The sequence below is a fragment of the Chiloscyllium punctatum genome, chromosome X (genome assembly GCF_047496795.1).
Source record: "Chiloscyllium punctatum isolate Juve2018m chromosome X, sChiPun1.3, whole genome shotgun sequence".
NCBI lineage: Eukaryota > Metazoa > Chordata > Chondrichthyes > Orectolobiformes > Hemiscylliidae > Chiloscyllium > Chiloscyllium punctatum.
In genome coordinates, this window is record NC_092791.1 from 10,016,580 (window position 1) to 10,031,687 (window position 15,108).

The 15,108-nt window shown below is 48.5% G+C and overlaps 1 protein-coding gene across 2 annotated transcripts in view; it reads right to left on the bottom strand.

Annotated features, from left to right (window-relative positions):
- Positions 1 to 709: 709 nt before the first annotated feature.
- LOC140471182 (myc box-dependent-interacting protein 1-like) overlaps positions 710 to 15,108 on the bottom strand; it is an 80,594-nt gene continuing 66,195 nt past the window's right edge. For both annotated transcript variants that reach the window (XM_072567071.1, XM_072567070.1), the window contains 3 exons: positions 9,988 to 10,143; positions 5,534 to 5,629; positions 710 to 1,072 (listed from right to left, as the gene is read on the bottom strand). In XM_072567071.1, the coding sequence (XP_072423172.1) occupies positions 965 to 1,072; positions 5,534 to 5,629; positions 9,988 to 10,143 (360 nt within the window). In that variant the 3' untranslated portion in view covers positions 710 to 964. The remainder of the gene's footprint in view (positions 1,073 to 5,533; positions 5,630 to 9,987; positions 10,144 to 15,108) is intronic.

The following is a 15,108-nucleotide window of genomic DNA, read 5'->3' on the forward strand; positions in this document are numbered from 1 at the left end:
AAGGGGTCACCCATTGCAGACAGAGATGAGGAGGAATTTCTTCCCTCAGAGGGGAGTGAGTCTGTGGAATTCTTTCCCACCGAGGGCTGTAGGGGCTGGGTCAGTGAGTATATTCAAGGCTGAGACAGAGAGATGTTTAATCAGGAAGGGGAATGGAGGGGTGATGGGGAAAAGGCATGAGAGTGGAGTTGGGGATGATCAGATTAGCCATGACATCATTGAATGGCGAAACAGACTCGATGGGCTGAATGGCCTCCTGCTGCTCTTTTACCTTATGGTGTTACTTACTCTGGTCTGGCCTACACGTGACTCCAGACCCACACCAATGTGGTTGCCTTGTGTGGCCGAACACACGATTCAGTTCAAGGGGCAGTTAGGGATGGGCAACAACTGGTTACCCAGCCAGCGAAAGAGCGAAGAAAAACAATGCACGTGAACTCTGGTGGCTGACTTGACGACCATTTTGGGCCAAGAAAACGTCGAGCCAGAACCCTGTAGCTCGGCGCAGATGACAGAATTTGAATTGTCGCATTTGAAAATCAAGGGAGAAACGAGGTCAAAATGATCACTCTCTCCCCACAAAGCCCCCTATCCAACCCCGGTCAGGAACCTTGTGAAGGAATTTTGGGAAATCAATCTTCCATTCGGGTCAAAGGGATGGAGAAAGTGCTGGAAGATTTTGCTGGGAGCCTATTCCAGTCAAACAATCTGGCTTTCCACAATGCAGCTTTTTAATGCAGTGCATGTAAAGAAATGAAACTCGAGACAGAAGCACACAAACACAGGCTATAAAGCTCTTTCAAGTTATCTCCAGCTTTGCCACTGTCCAACCGCAACTGAGCTGTGTTGCTGTGCTTGCTGTTGCCACAGCGATGGAAGCTCGTTTTGCATGGAGGTCAATGCAGTGACATGGTGGCTTTCTCAGTGGAGCTTGAACCAGGAGTGTCAATAACCGAATCGGTCTTCAATCCACACGCTCAGTGAGGTCTTCTGGGAATACACCTTGCAGCTTGGCCACATCCTTGCTCTGATTCCAATCGTCCTCCCTCACACCCATCAGGCATCCTTTCGCCTGGAACAGAAAGGAAGGTCAGCACATCAACGGGTCCAAAACGATGGACAGCATCATTGGGGGTTTCGCGTAATGCTGGCATTGCATCTGGGCCATGTGGAGCTGGCTTCCACACTCAGGACGCGCGACCCACAATAATACACTGACACAAAGCAAACATCAACACCAGAACTTCTGCAACGGACAGGATCAGAACACAATTTACACAAAAGGGGCACAAAACAGACATAACGGGGCAGGAACAAAACCGACACCTCTCTGGACTAATCAAAACCATGGCGTACACAAACGAAATATATCACGGTTTGGTGTTTTATGTGGTGCAGTACTGGTGGGGACAGGTGTCCCCCCCACGTTATAATGCTGGGGTACAGACTGGTGGGGGACTGGTCTGTCACTGCAAAACACTGGCATACAGTACTGGTGGGGACAGGTCTGTCACTGTATAACACTGGGGTACAGTACTGGTGGGGACAGGTCTGTCACTGTATAACACTGGGGTACAGTACTGGTGGGGACAGGTCTGTCACTGCTTAACACTGGGGTACAGTACTGGTGGTGACAGGACTGTCACTGTATAACCCTGAGGTACACTACTGATGGTGATAGGTCTGTCCCTATATAACACTGGGGAACAGTACTGGTGGGGACAGGTCTGTCACTGTATAACACTGGGGTACAGTACTGGTGGGGATAGGTCTGTCGCTGTATAACACTGGGGTACAGTACTGGTGGGGACAGGTCTGTCACTGTATAACACTGGGGTACAGTACTGGTGGGGACAGGTCTGACGCTGCATTACACTGAGGTACAGTACTGGTGGGGACAGGTCTGTCACTGTATAACACTGGGGTACAGTACTGGTGGGGACAGGTCTGTCACTGTATAACACTGTGGTACAATACTGGTGGTGGACAGGTCTGTCACTGTATAACACTGGGGTACAGTACTGGTGGGGACTGGTCTGTCACTGCTTAACACTGTAATACAGTACTGGTGGGGACTGGTCTGTCACTGCTTAACACTGGGGTACAGTACTGGTGGTGACAGGACTGTCACTGTATAACCCTGAGGTACACTACTGATGGGGATAGGTCTGTCCCTATATAACACTGGGGAACAGTACTGGTGGGGACAGGTCTGTCACTGTATAACACTGGGGTACAGTACTGGTGGGGATAGGTCTGTCGCTGTATAACACTGGGGTACAGTACTGGTGGGGACAGGTCTGTCACTGCATTACACTGAGGTACAGTACTGGTGGGGACAGGTCTGTCACTGTATAACACTGGGGTATAGTACTGGTGGGGACAGGTCTGTCACTGTATAACACTGGGGTACAGTACTTGTGGGGACTGGGCTGTCACTGCGCAACACTGGGGTACAGTACTGGTGGGGACAGGTCTGTCGCTGTATAACACTGGGGTACAGTACTGGTGGGGATAGGTCTGTCACTGTATAACACTGGGGTACAGTACTGGTGGGGACAGGTCTGTCACTGTATAACACTGTGGTACAATACTGGTGGTGGACAGGTCTGTCACTGTATAACACTGGGGTACAGTACTGGTGGGGACTGGTCTGTCACTGCTTAACACTGTAATACAGTACTGGTGGGGACTGGTCTGTCACTGCTTAACACTGGGGTACAGTACTGGTGGTGACAGGACTGTCACTGTATAACCCTGAGGTACACTACTGATGGGGATAGGTCTGTCCCTATATAACACTGGGGAACAGTACTGGTGGGGACAGGTCTGTCACTGTATAACACTGGGGTACAGTACTGGTGGGGATAGGTCTGTCGCTGTATAACACTGGGGTACAGTACTGGTGGGGACAGGTCTGTCACTGCATTACACTGAGGTACAGTACTGGTGGGGACAGGTCTGTCACTGTATAACACTGGGGTATAGTACTGGTGGGGACAGGTCTGTCACTGTATAACACTGGGGTACAGTACTTGTGGGGACTGGGCTGTCACTGCGCAACACTGGGGTACAGTACTGGTGGGGACAGGTCTGTCGCTGTATAACACTGGGGTACAGTACTGGTGGGGATAGGTCTGTCACTGTATAACACTGGGGTACAGTACTGGTGGGGACAGGTCTGTCACTGTATAACACTGGGGTACAGTACTGGTGGGGATAGGTCTGTCGCTGTATAACACTGGGGTACAGTACTGGTGGGGATAGGTCTGTCACTGTATTACACTGGGGTACAGTACTAGTGTTGACAGGTCTGTCGCTGTATAACACTGGGGTACAGTGCCGGTGGGGACAGGTCTGTCACTGTATAACACTGGGGTCCAGTGTCGGTGGGGACAGGTCTGTCGCTGTATAACACTGGGGAACAGTACTGGTGGGGACAGGTCTGTCACTGTATTACACTGAGGTACAGTACTAGTGTTGACAGGTCTGTCGCTGTATAACACTGGGGTACAGTACTGGTGGGGACAGGTCTGTCACTGTATAACACTGGGGTACAGTACTGGTGGGGACAGGCCTGTCACTGTATAACACTGTGGTACAGCGTCGGTGGGGACAGGTCTGTCACTGTATAACACTGGGGTACAGTACTGGTGGGGACATGTCTCTCTCTGTATAACACTGGGGTACAGTACTGGTGGGGGACAGGTCTGTTACTGTATAACACTGGGGTACAGTACTGGTGAGGACAGGTCTGTCACTGTATAACACTGGGGTACAGTACTGTTGGGGACAGGTCTGTTACTGTATTACACTGGGGGACAGTACTGGTGGGGACAGGCCTGTCCCTGTATAACACTGGGGTGCAGTACTGGTGGGGACAGGTCTGTCACTGTATAACACTGAGGTGCAGTACTGGTGGGGATAGGTCTGTTACTGTATAACACTGGGGTACAGTACTGGTGGGGACAGGTCTGTTACTGTATTATACTGGGGGACAGTACTGGTGGGGACAGGTCTATCCCTGTATAACACTGTGGTACAGTACTGGTGGGGATAGGTCTGTTACTGTATAACACTGTGGTACAGTACTGGTGGGGACAGGTCTGTTACTGTATTACACTGGGGTGCAGTACTGGTGGGGACAGGTCTGTCACTGTATAACACTGAGGTGCAGTACTGGTGGGGACAGGCCTGTCCCTGTATAACACTGGGGTACAGTACTGGTGGGGACAGGTCTGTTACTGTATTATACTGGGGGACAGTACTGGTGGGGACAGGTCTATCCCTGTATAACACTGTGGTACAGTACTGGTGGGGACAGGTCTATCCCTGTATAACACTGTGGCACAGTACTGGTGGGGATAGGTCTGTTACTGTATAACACTGTGGTACAGTACTGGTGGGGACAGGTCTGTCCCTGTATAACACTGTAGTACAGTACTGGTGGGGATAGGTCTGTCACTGTATCACACTGGGGTACAGTACTGGTGGGGACAGGTCTGTCACTGTATCACACTGGGGTACAGTACTGGTGGGGACGGGTCTGTCCCTGTATCACACTGGGGTACAGTACTGGTGGGGACGGGTCTGTCACTGTATCACACTGGGGTACAGTACTGGTGGGGACAGGTCTGTCACTGTATCACACTGGGGTACAGTACTGGTGGGGACGGGTCTGTCACTGTATCACACTGGGGTACAGTACTGGTGGGGACAGGTCTGTTACTGTATTACACTGGGGTATAGTTCCGGTGGGGACAGGTCTGTCACTGTATCACACTGGGGTACAGTACTGGTGGGGACGGGTCTGTCACTGTATCACACTGGGGTACAGTACTGGTGGGGACGGGTCTGTCACTGTATAACACTGGGGTACAGTACTGGTGGGGACGGGTCTGTCACTGTATCACACTGGGGTACAGTACTGGTGGGGACGGGTCTGTCACTGTATCACACTGGGGTACAGTACTGGTGGGGACGGGTCTGTCACTGTATCACACTGGGGTACAGTACTGGTGGGGACAGGTCTGTTACTGTATTACACTGGGGTATAGTTCCGGTGGGGACAGGTCTGTCACTGTATCACACTGGGGTACAGTACTGGTGGGGACAGGTCTGTCACTGTATAACACTGGGGTATAGTTTAGGTGGGGACTTGTCTGTCACTGGATAAAAGTGGTACTGGTAGGGACATTTCTACCACTTTATTAAATTTAAAGTCAAGTTATTTATGTCACAGTGACCCTCTCATTAATATGCACACGTATCAGTGCCTCTTAGTGTTGCAGGTGATGTATCCCCGACCACTCCCACCACTCCTTGTCACCAAAGTGAGGACCTTTGCCCTTGTTACTCAGTGAAGCCTCTCACAGCACTAACAGCTCCTCGTGTATCCATGGAATCCTGACTCAAATACTTTTCCTGTGGGCAGTGGGAGCAGATCTGACTTGAGAAGACTGGCTGCCTCTCAATGTTGGGTGCTGACCGGATTGCATCACTTGTTCCTCTGCTCAGCGTATAAACCACTCACCTCTGTCTGAGTCCCATCGAAGGACAGGACCAATATGATGTCCCCCTGAGTAAACTGTAAGTGTGTCTCCTCACAGGAACTGTGTGTGGCTTTTACCTGCAGAAGAAAACACAGCAAACATCAAATCTCCTTCCCTCTTGAAATTCACATCAGTTCCTTGCTGAACACTTTCCCACTTGGACCCCATTTCACAGCTTGAAGAAACCCATCAGTGAGGCCTGAGGGAGAGAGGGGTGAGTTTTAACGATTGGGTTGGGGTAAGAAGGCCTATGAGATGTCAGAGTAATGTCTTGGGTGGTGTCTTGGGAGGCAAGGGCTTGCAAGAGAGGGTAAGAAGCTAGTCTACGCTGGTTGGAGATCTGTGGAGTTTGTTACCCAAATGTTTCAGTTCACGATCCCATCTCAGATCCTCCACCCCAGTTTGGGACTAAGCTGAAGACTCACCTCTGCTCCACAACTATATAAATAAACTGAAGTGAGATGGAGGACAGGGAGCCACTGAAACTATGGCTTGTCCACCTGTGAGTTCCACAGACATCTCACCACTTTGGCTGGTGACACTTGAGAAAATGCAGCAGCCTCCTCTCGCTGAAATCAATAAGTCCAAGCCTGAGGGAGGGGTTAAGGGTCAATTCAGTTCATTGGGTAAAGAGTCTTGTTCCTTGATTGCTCTTCAAGCAACGCTCTGTTTAATGTGTATCATCTCCCGCCTGAGACTGGCCCGAGTGTCTCCCTCTGTGGAACAAGCATTTGACCCATTCTGCCATTGAATTGTTCGGAGAACTTTCCTGGGAGCCGGCAATGAGATGGATCCCATGGAACATTCCAGCTTTCCAAATGGGCATCTGTGAGAGGTTGGTTCGTTCAGTTGGCTGGACCATGCTTCCAACCATATGGATTCAATTCCTCATGGCAGACTGGCTGAAGTTACCACAAAGGACTCACCTTCTCAACCTGTCCCTTCATCCGAGGTGTGGGGAACCTCAGGTTAAATCACCACTAGCCACCTCTCTCTCTCTCTCTCTCTCTCTCTTTACATTTATCTATGGTCACTGGAAGCTGCTCAAAACATCTAATCTAAACACACAGCTGCTTTTTGCTCCCGGGATTAATTAAAACACCAGCATCAAATGTTAGATTATGGTTTTGATTCATTTTTGCTTCCGTACAATGTTGAATACAGTAATAAGATCCAATTTGCAAGTGTCCAGTTAAGTGCCATCTCCAACAAGACAGGATCTAACTATGTCCCTTGACATTAATTGCAGTGCCATCACTGAATCCCCCACTATCAACATCCTGGGGGTTACCACTGTCCAGAAACTGAACTGGACTCACCACATAAACACACTGTCTCTAAGAGCAGGTCAGAGGTAAGGAATCCTGCAGTGAGTAACTCCCCTCCTGACTCCCTGAAGCTTGCCCTACCATCTCCAAGACACAAGTCAGGAGTGTGATGGAATACTCCCCACTTGCCCCTGGATGGGGGCAGCTGCAACAACACTCAAGAAGCTCGACACCATCCAGGACAAAGCAGCCGCTTGATTGGCCCCACATCCACAAACATCCACTCCCTCCCCCCACTGACACTCAGTAGCAGCAGTGTGTACCATCTACAAGATGCCCTGCAGAAACTCACCAAAGATCCTCAGACAGCACCTTCCAAACCCACGACCACTTCCATCTAGAAGGACAAGGGCAGCAGATACATGGGAATATCACCCCCTGCAAGTTCCCCTCCGAGCCCCTCACCATCCTGACTTGGAAATATATCGCCATTCCTTCAGTGTCACTGGGTCAAAATCCTGGAATTCCCTCCCGAAGGGCATTGTGGGTCTACCCTACAGCATGTGAACTGCAGCGGTTCAAGAAGGTAGCTCACCCCCACCTTCTCAAGGGGCGACTTGGGACGGGGCAATAAATGCTGGGCCCAGCCAACAATACCCATACCCCATGCATAATCGAAAAAGATGTCGGCACAAAGTCTGTCCATGTGGTCCTTGCTACCCCGTCAGCTGAGCCATATTCTGCTCCTGGGATGTCCCAGCGATGCTGCACTTGCTTAGTGAAGGCTGGAAGTCAGATCCTTCTTGAGGAGGCATCACATTAGGTGCACAGCAGAAAAACCGAGCAACTATTTGCTGCAAGAACAGGTTAATTCTGGCAAATGACAGAGCGCTGTGCTGATTGTTCTGTTTCAGTGCAACTTCCCACAACCAGAGAACAGCCTCAACAGACTGGTCATTGGACTGCAAACATTAACTCTGATTTCTCTCCACAGATGATGCTAGACCAGCTGCGGTTTTTCCAGCAATTTCTGTTTTTGTCACTGATTTCCAGCATCTGCACTTCTTTGGGTTTTTAATCATTCGATGGTTAAATCCCAGCCAGAGATATCAGTCAGCTACATCCATCCTAAACTCAATAACCCAGAGAGGATTCTGTGACATGCTTAGGACTGTGTAAAGAACTGGAAGATATTGAATTGTTTGGACCGTTTCTGAAAAAAAAGATTGATCGTCCTCACAGGTCTTTGAAAGATAATTCGAGGCTTCGATGTTGGTGGGGGCCTGGCTCAATTTGACTCCCACTTCACACAAGGGAGTCAGACAGAAAGAAAAGGTGCAGAAAGGAACAGGAGTAAGGATCAAGGTTGCTGGCCTTCTCCTGATTCAAATTTGGGAACCCAATCAAGTCAACACCTTCGTATTTTGACAACCATGCAAGCACTTAGAAGCAGAACTCTGTGTGTGTGTATGTTTGTTTGTTTACGTATGTGTGAGCATGTGTGTCTGTATACATACGTGTGACTGTGTGCATCTGTTTATATATGTGTACGTGTGAGCATGTATCTGTATGTATCTGTATCTATACGTATGTCTGTGTGTGAGAGCATGTATGTGTCTGTCTACGTGTGTGCGCTTATGAGCATATATGTGTGTGAGACACAGAGTGTATGTGTGTATGTTTGTCAGATTGTGTGTGTGTGGGTGTGAGAGAGAGACTGACCGTGTGTGTGAGTGCGCGTGTGTGAGAGATTCTGAGTGATAATCTGTGTGTGAGAAAGAGAGAGATTCTGAATGTATGTACCAAATACCAAATGCTTTCTTCACTATTCTATTGACCGGTAACTCCACTTTCAAGGAGCTATGAACCTGACCCCAGGTTCTCTTTGTTCAGCAACAGTCCCCAGGACCTTACCATTAAGTGTAGATGTCCTGCCCTGATTTGCCTTTTCAAAATGCAGCACCTCACATTTATCTAAATTCAACTCCATCTGCCCCTCCTCGGCCCATTGGCCCATCTGATCAAGATCCTGTTGTACCCTGAGGTAACCTTCTTCACAGTCCACTACACCTCCGATTTTGGTGTCAACTGCAAAATTACTAACTACACCTCCTATGCTCACATTCCAAATCTTTTGTATAAATGATGAAAAGTAGAGGACCCAGCACCGATCCTTTGACACTCCACTGGTCACAGGCCTCCAGTCTGAAAAACCACCCTCTGTCTTCTACCTTTGAGACAGTTTTGTATCCAAATGGCTAGTTCTCCCTGTATTCCATGCGATCTAACCTTGCTAATCAGTCTCCCATGGGGAACCTTGTTGAACACCTTGTCCAAATAGATCATGTCCACCGCTCTGCCCTCTTCAATCCTTCTTGCGACTTCAAAAAACTCAATCAAGTTTGTGAGACATGATTTCCCACGCACAAAGCCATGTTGACTATCCCTTATTAGTCCTTGCCTTTCCAAATACATGGACATCCTGTCCCTCAGGATTCCCTCCAACAACTTGCCCACCACTGAGGTCAGGCTCACTGGTCTATATTTCCCTGGCTTTTCCTTACCATCTTTCTTAAATACTGGCACCACATTAGCCAATCTCCAGTCTTCTGGTACCTCACCTGTGACTATCGATGATACAAATATCTCAGCAAGAGGCCCAACAATCACTTCTCTAGCTTCCCACAGAGTTCTAGGGTACACCTGATCAGGTCCTGGGGATTTATCCATTTTTATGCATTTCAAAACATCCAGCACTTCCTCCTCTGTAATATGGACATTTATTTCTCCAAGTCCTCTAACTTGCATACCCTTCTCCAGACACAAAATACTCATTTAGCATCTCCCCCATCTCCTGTGGTTGCACACGTAGGCCACCTTGCTGAACCTTAAGTGGTCCTATTCTCTCCCTAGTTACCCTTTTGTCCTTAATGTATTTGTCGAATCTCTGAAACCTGGTCTTTGCTTGCTGTCAAGACAGGAAAATGGGGGAATTATGTGCACTTTTGGAAGCTTTGACTGTTGTGATAACTCTAGGAACAGTGGGGCTTGATTTAGCAGACCTGCCCAGAGAGACGTAACCGAGTAACGTAAATATTTGCACTAACGATGTGACTAGCGGAGCAACGGAGCAGTGTGTTCCTCACCTCAGTTGGGACCCAGCGTACCTTATACATGAATCCAGGTGGCAGCACTTCACAAACTGACTGCTCTGATGTCAGTCCTTCACTGCATGAAGGAGACAGAGCTATCTCTTTGCTGGCATCGGCCTTCGCTCTGTTGTCTTCCACCTCGTCCTTATCAGTAACAGGAAGAGCCAGGGCCTAAATGGGATAAATGCCATGGCATTAATCTCAGTATTGACAGTTTTGAAAATACCTTTCCCCTACCATTTGCAATAGATAAGTCAATGCAAGCAGCTGAAGGCTGAGATCGCGGGTGAGGGAGTGGACAGAGTCCCTGCCTCTGAGCAAGAAGCTCCAGGCTCGAGTCCCACTCCAGGACATGATGGACAAGGAAGGTGAGTAGGATAACCAGGATGAACAAGTTAAGGATCAACTTAGGAATCCTTCCAACCGATACCAATGGCTGGCAGTAACAGTTGGAGAGGTTCCGGCTCCTTCATGAGGTGGGATGAGATTCGGAGCCCGGACCCATCACTATCCAGGGCTCCAGGCTACAACATGCTTGCAAAGGCATCTGTTGCCTCAGCAACCTGACTCCATGGGTGGTCCTGGGTAATGCGCCCTCCGCCCTTACACCTTGCATTCAAAATTGGTCACATCATTGTCTCTGCCTTGTTCCCAAACCAACATTTCATGGGTTTAGGGCTCAGATTGGAGAGGGGAAGAGCCAATTGTTTCATAGTATCCCCACAGTGCAGGAAGCATGCCATTCGACCCACCGACTCTCCCTCTGTAACCCTGCGTTTCCCCACAGCTAACCCACCTACCTGCATATTCCTGGATGGTACGGGGCAATTTAGCCTGGCCAATCCTTGAGCCTCTATAGGGACACTGAGGGATGGGCAGCAAATACTGGCCAAATCAGTGATGCCTACACCCTGTGTGACAATACTATGGCTTTAAGAGGTGTATTTTGTCCTTTTTTTTAAGAAGAGAGATTGAGACAGAGGTACCGAGCACTCAGCTCCAAACCAATAAACAGCCTGTGAGGCCTTGGGTTTCTTTTTCAAGTAGGAACAATAGAAGCAGCCTGAAGGGGTGCGGTCAAGCTCTCACAGAACCAGGGTTTTAGTCTAACTTTCAGTAGCTGTTGGGGTTTGGAAGCAGCTCCACATCTCTCCCTGCTACAGCAAAATGCTTGAGTTCTCTCTCTCTCTCTCTCTCTCAGAGCTTTCTCTCGATATTCTTTCCTCCTGAACTAAATAATTGCATGTGAGACAATCTATTTCACTGAACGCACCTTTGCCAAAGGTGTGTTTATGGGATGTACTACACTGGAACAGCTAACCAGTGGTAGTTAACATATATATTATTGTGTTCGGTGTTTCAATAGAAGTTACTGTTCAGCTAATTCTAACTTTGTCTGTATTTTAACTATACTGTAAGAATAAAGTTTGTTTTGCTTCAAGCTTGGTTGTTCGACCAATCAAATTGCATTCAGAACATAATGCTTTACACTTGCCTTTAAAAATAAGTTGGGGTCCAGGCTATTTTCTTTGGAGGACTTGAGTACAGAAGCAGGGATGTCTTGCTGCAGTTAGACAGGGCCTTGGTGAGGCCACATCTTGAGTATTGTGTCCAGTTTGGGTCTCCTAGTCTGAGGAAGGGCATTTGTGCAAAAGCATCTGGCAAAATCATCAATCCCCATCTCACCTCCTCTGAGCTCACTGCCCTCGTAACCTCCTCAAATCTCTCCCTCCGTATAAACTCCTCAATCCTTATTCAAGGCCCCCATTTTAGTCTTGCTGGTCTCTGAGACAGCTAGCACAGTCTCTCACTCTGACCATCTTCCCTGATACCATCCTCACATTCATTTCTGTAAATCCAAGGAACACAGACCTCTTGCTATTGAGACAGTCCAGCGAAGGTTCACCAGACTGATTCCCGGGACGGCAGAACTGACATATGAGGAAAGACTAGGTCGACTGGGCTTGTACTCACTGAAATTTAGAAGAATGAGGAGGGGGGTCTCAAAGAAACGTATAAAATCCTGATTGGACTGGACAGGCTAGATGCAGGAAGAACGTTCCCAATGTTGGGAAAGTCCAGAACTCGGGGCCACAGTCCAAGAATAAGTGGTAAGCCATTGAGGATTGAAATGAGGAAGAATTTCTTCACTCAGACAGTTGTGAACCTGTGGAATTTTCTCCCACAGGAAGCTGTTGGGGCCAGTTTGTTCGAGATCTTCAAGAGGGAGCTGGATGTGAAAGTCATAAACCATTAAAGCAGCTGTTGATCATATCCATGTTCCTTGGATTTACGGAAATGAATGTGAGGATGGTATCAGGGAAGATGGTCAGAGTGAGAGAGTGTGCTAGCTGTCTCAGAGACCAGCAAGACTAAAGTAGGGGCCTTGAGTAAGGATTGAGGAGTTTATATGGAGGGAGAGATCTGGGGAGGTTATGAGGGCAGTGAGCTCAGAGGAGGTGAGACAGAGATTGAAAGCACTGAGGATGAGAAGGCATTTGGTGCGAGGCTGAGGAAGAGAACAGTGAAGAAATCTTAGTGGAAACCTTTTGTTATCCGGGATGCTGGGACCGATGTATGAGGAGAGACAGTGGGGACTATATTGACTGCAGTTCAGAAAATATGGAGGGGGGAGGGTGTGGGGGGGACTATCATAGAAATCTATAAAATTCTAATAGGACTAAACAGGATAGACACAGAAAGGATGTTCCCAATAATCAGGGAGTCCAGATTCAGAGGTCACTGTCAAAGGGTAAGAGGTAGACCATTTCGGACTGAGATGAGGAGAAATGTCTTCAACCAGACAGTGAGGATCCTGTGGAATTATCTGCCAATGCAAGTGATTTCAAGGATTTCAGGGATCAAAAGGTTATGGGGGAGAAATTGGAAACAGGGGACTTAGTTAGATGACCAGCCATGATCATGTTAAATAACAGAGCAGGCTCGAAGGGCCGAATGGCCTCCTGCTGCTATTTCCTATATTGCTATGTTTTTATTTTAAACTTGGGCAGGGGTAGCCAGTGAGGGATTGGAATGAGAGGTGAGAGGACTAAGATGCTGAAAGGAGGAGAAAGAAGCAGAGGCCGAAGGGGGTCAGGTCAATAATGTGATCACACCACCATTGTGATTGTTTGACAGGGACAAATGCTGGGAGATCTATGCTAGTGGGGAGGCTTTACTTCAGGTGGAGAGGTCTCAGCACCCCTCAGCGAGGTTTCCATTAACGCCACAATAAATTCATGGAACAACAAGGGCCTCATTCACCAGTAAGTGGACAGGCAACATGGAGATGCAGAGAGGGGAGGGGAGAGCCTTTGATAGAGTCTGCAGTAAGAGGGTGAATTGAACAGGAAGGAGATTGTTAAGAATCGGAATAATAATAATAATAATAATAATAGTGAGAGACCTTACAGAGGGTTGGATTGTTCTGTTGAGGTTGTACAGGACGTTGGTGAGACCTCTTCTGGAGTACTGTGTCCAGTTCTGGTCCCCCTGTCATAGGAAGGAGATTATTAAACTGGAGGTGGGTTCAGAAAAGATGTTGCCGGGAATGGAGGGTTTGAGTTATAAGGAGAGGCTGGATAGGCTGGGACATTTTATCACTGGAGTGTAGGAGATTGAAGGGTGACCTTATAGAAGTTTATAAAATCATGAGGGGTACAGATAAGGTAAATGGCAGGGGTATTTTCGCTAAGGTGAGGATTTCAACACTAGGGGGCATATTTTTGTGGTGACAGGAGAAAGATTTCAAAAGGACATGAGTGGCAATGTGTTGTTTTACACAGGTTCATGTGTGGAATGAACTTCCTGAGGAAGTGGTGGATGTGGGAATTACAACATTTAAAAGACATTTGGATAAGGACATGAATAGGAAAGGTTTGGAGGGATATGGGCCAGGAGCAGGCAGGTGGGACTAGTTTCGTTTGGGGATTATGGTCGGCATGGACTGGTTGGATGGAAAGGTCTGCTTCCACGCTGTATGACTCTCTGGCCCTACAATAACTCCCGTAAATACGGGGTGGAAAGGTCAATGGGAGATTGGGATGATGCGCTCCGTTTTCCTGTTTGTGGAATACTTCACTGTCCCATCCCCATGAAAGGATGCCAACAGAGTGAAGCAGTAGGTGCACCCACAAGGGAGTCCACTTGGGATGACACCCTTGACAGAACAGCGGGCATCATCTGAGGTGGCTCCATGGGCATGCCCCATAACTTCAGAAGGAGGACCCGAAGCCCAGGCCTTGAGTGAAGCCCTTGTCCTCCCCTGAGGAAAATACTGTTGACGAAGCACGGTGGGCGGCACAGTGGTTAGCACTGCTACTTAAAACAGCGCCAGAGACCCGGGTTCGATTCCAGCCTCAGGCGACTGACTGTGTGGAGTTTGCACGTTCTCCCCGTGTCTGCGTGGGTTTCCTCCGGGTGCTCCGGTTTCCTCCCACAGTCCAAAGATGTGCAGGTCAGGTGAATTGGCCATACTAAATTGCCCGTAGTGTTAGGTAAGGGGTAAATGTAGGGGAATGGGTGGGTTGCGTTTCGGCGGGTCGGTGTGGACTTGTTGGGCCGAAGGGCCTGTTTCCACACTGTAAGCAATCTAAGTATAACACAAAAATCTAAATCTAATCTAAGTAATCTAAGAGGCGACTGGTCCAAGTGACCCTCCAGCTCCTGAGGTGTCGCAGATGTGTAGTGGGGAAATTGCGGCATCTAACACTCTGAGGGAAGGACCTGTCCTCTCAGCGTGCCCGAGAGAAGGCAACTTGAGGAGGGTCAAAGGTTCGGGAAGCAAGGAATGGGAGAGCTGAGGACTCCGAGAGGGGAGAAGTGAAGGGATGCATCGAACGTTAAGAGAGTGGAATGGCTCAGACTTGGACAGAAGAACAGAAGCTTTTAAGATAAAGAAAAAAAGCAGTGGGAACTGAAGAGAAGTGCTTCCTGAAAGAACGGAGCCAGAGGGGATTGAGTGATCTACGTATTTGTAATGTCCTTTAAAAGAAAAATGTTTGCACACGTTTGATACTGGAATGTGGTAAACTCCAAGCTACCTGAAATACATGGGTGTCATTGACCCACTGGAGGTCGCCATATCCACTGCCTTCAAACCAAGACAATCTCAGGCATCAGCCACAGCCTGTGATG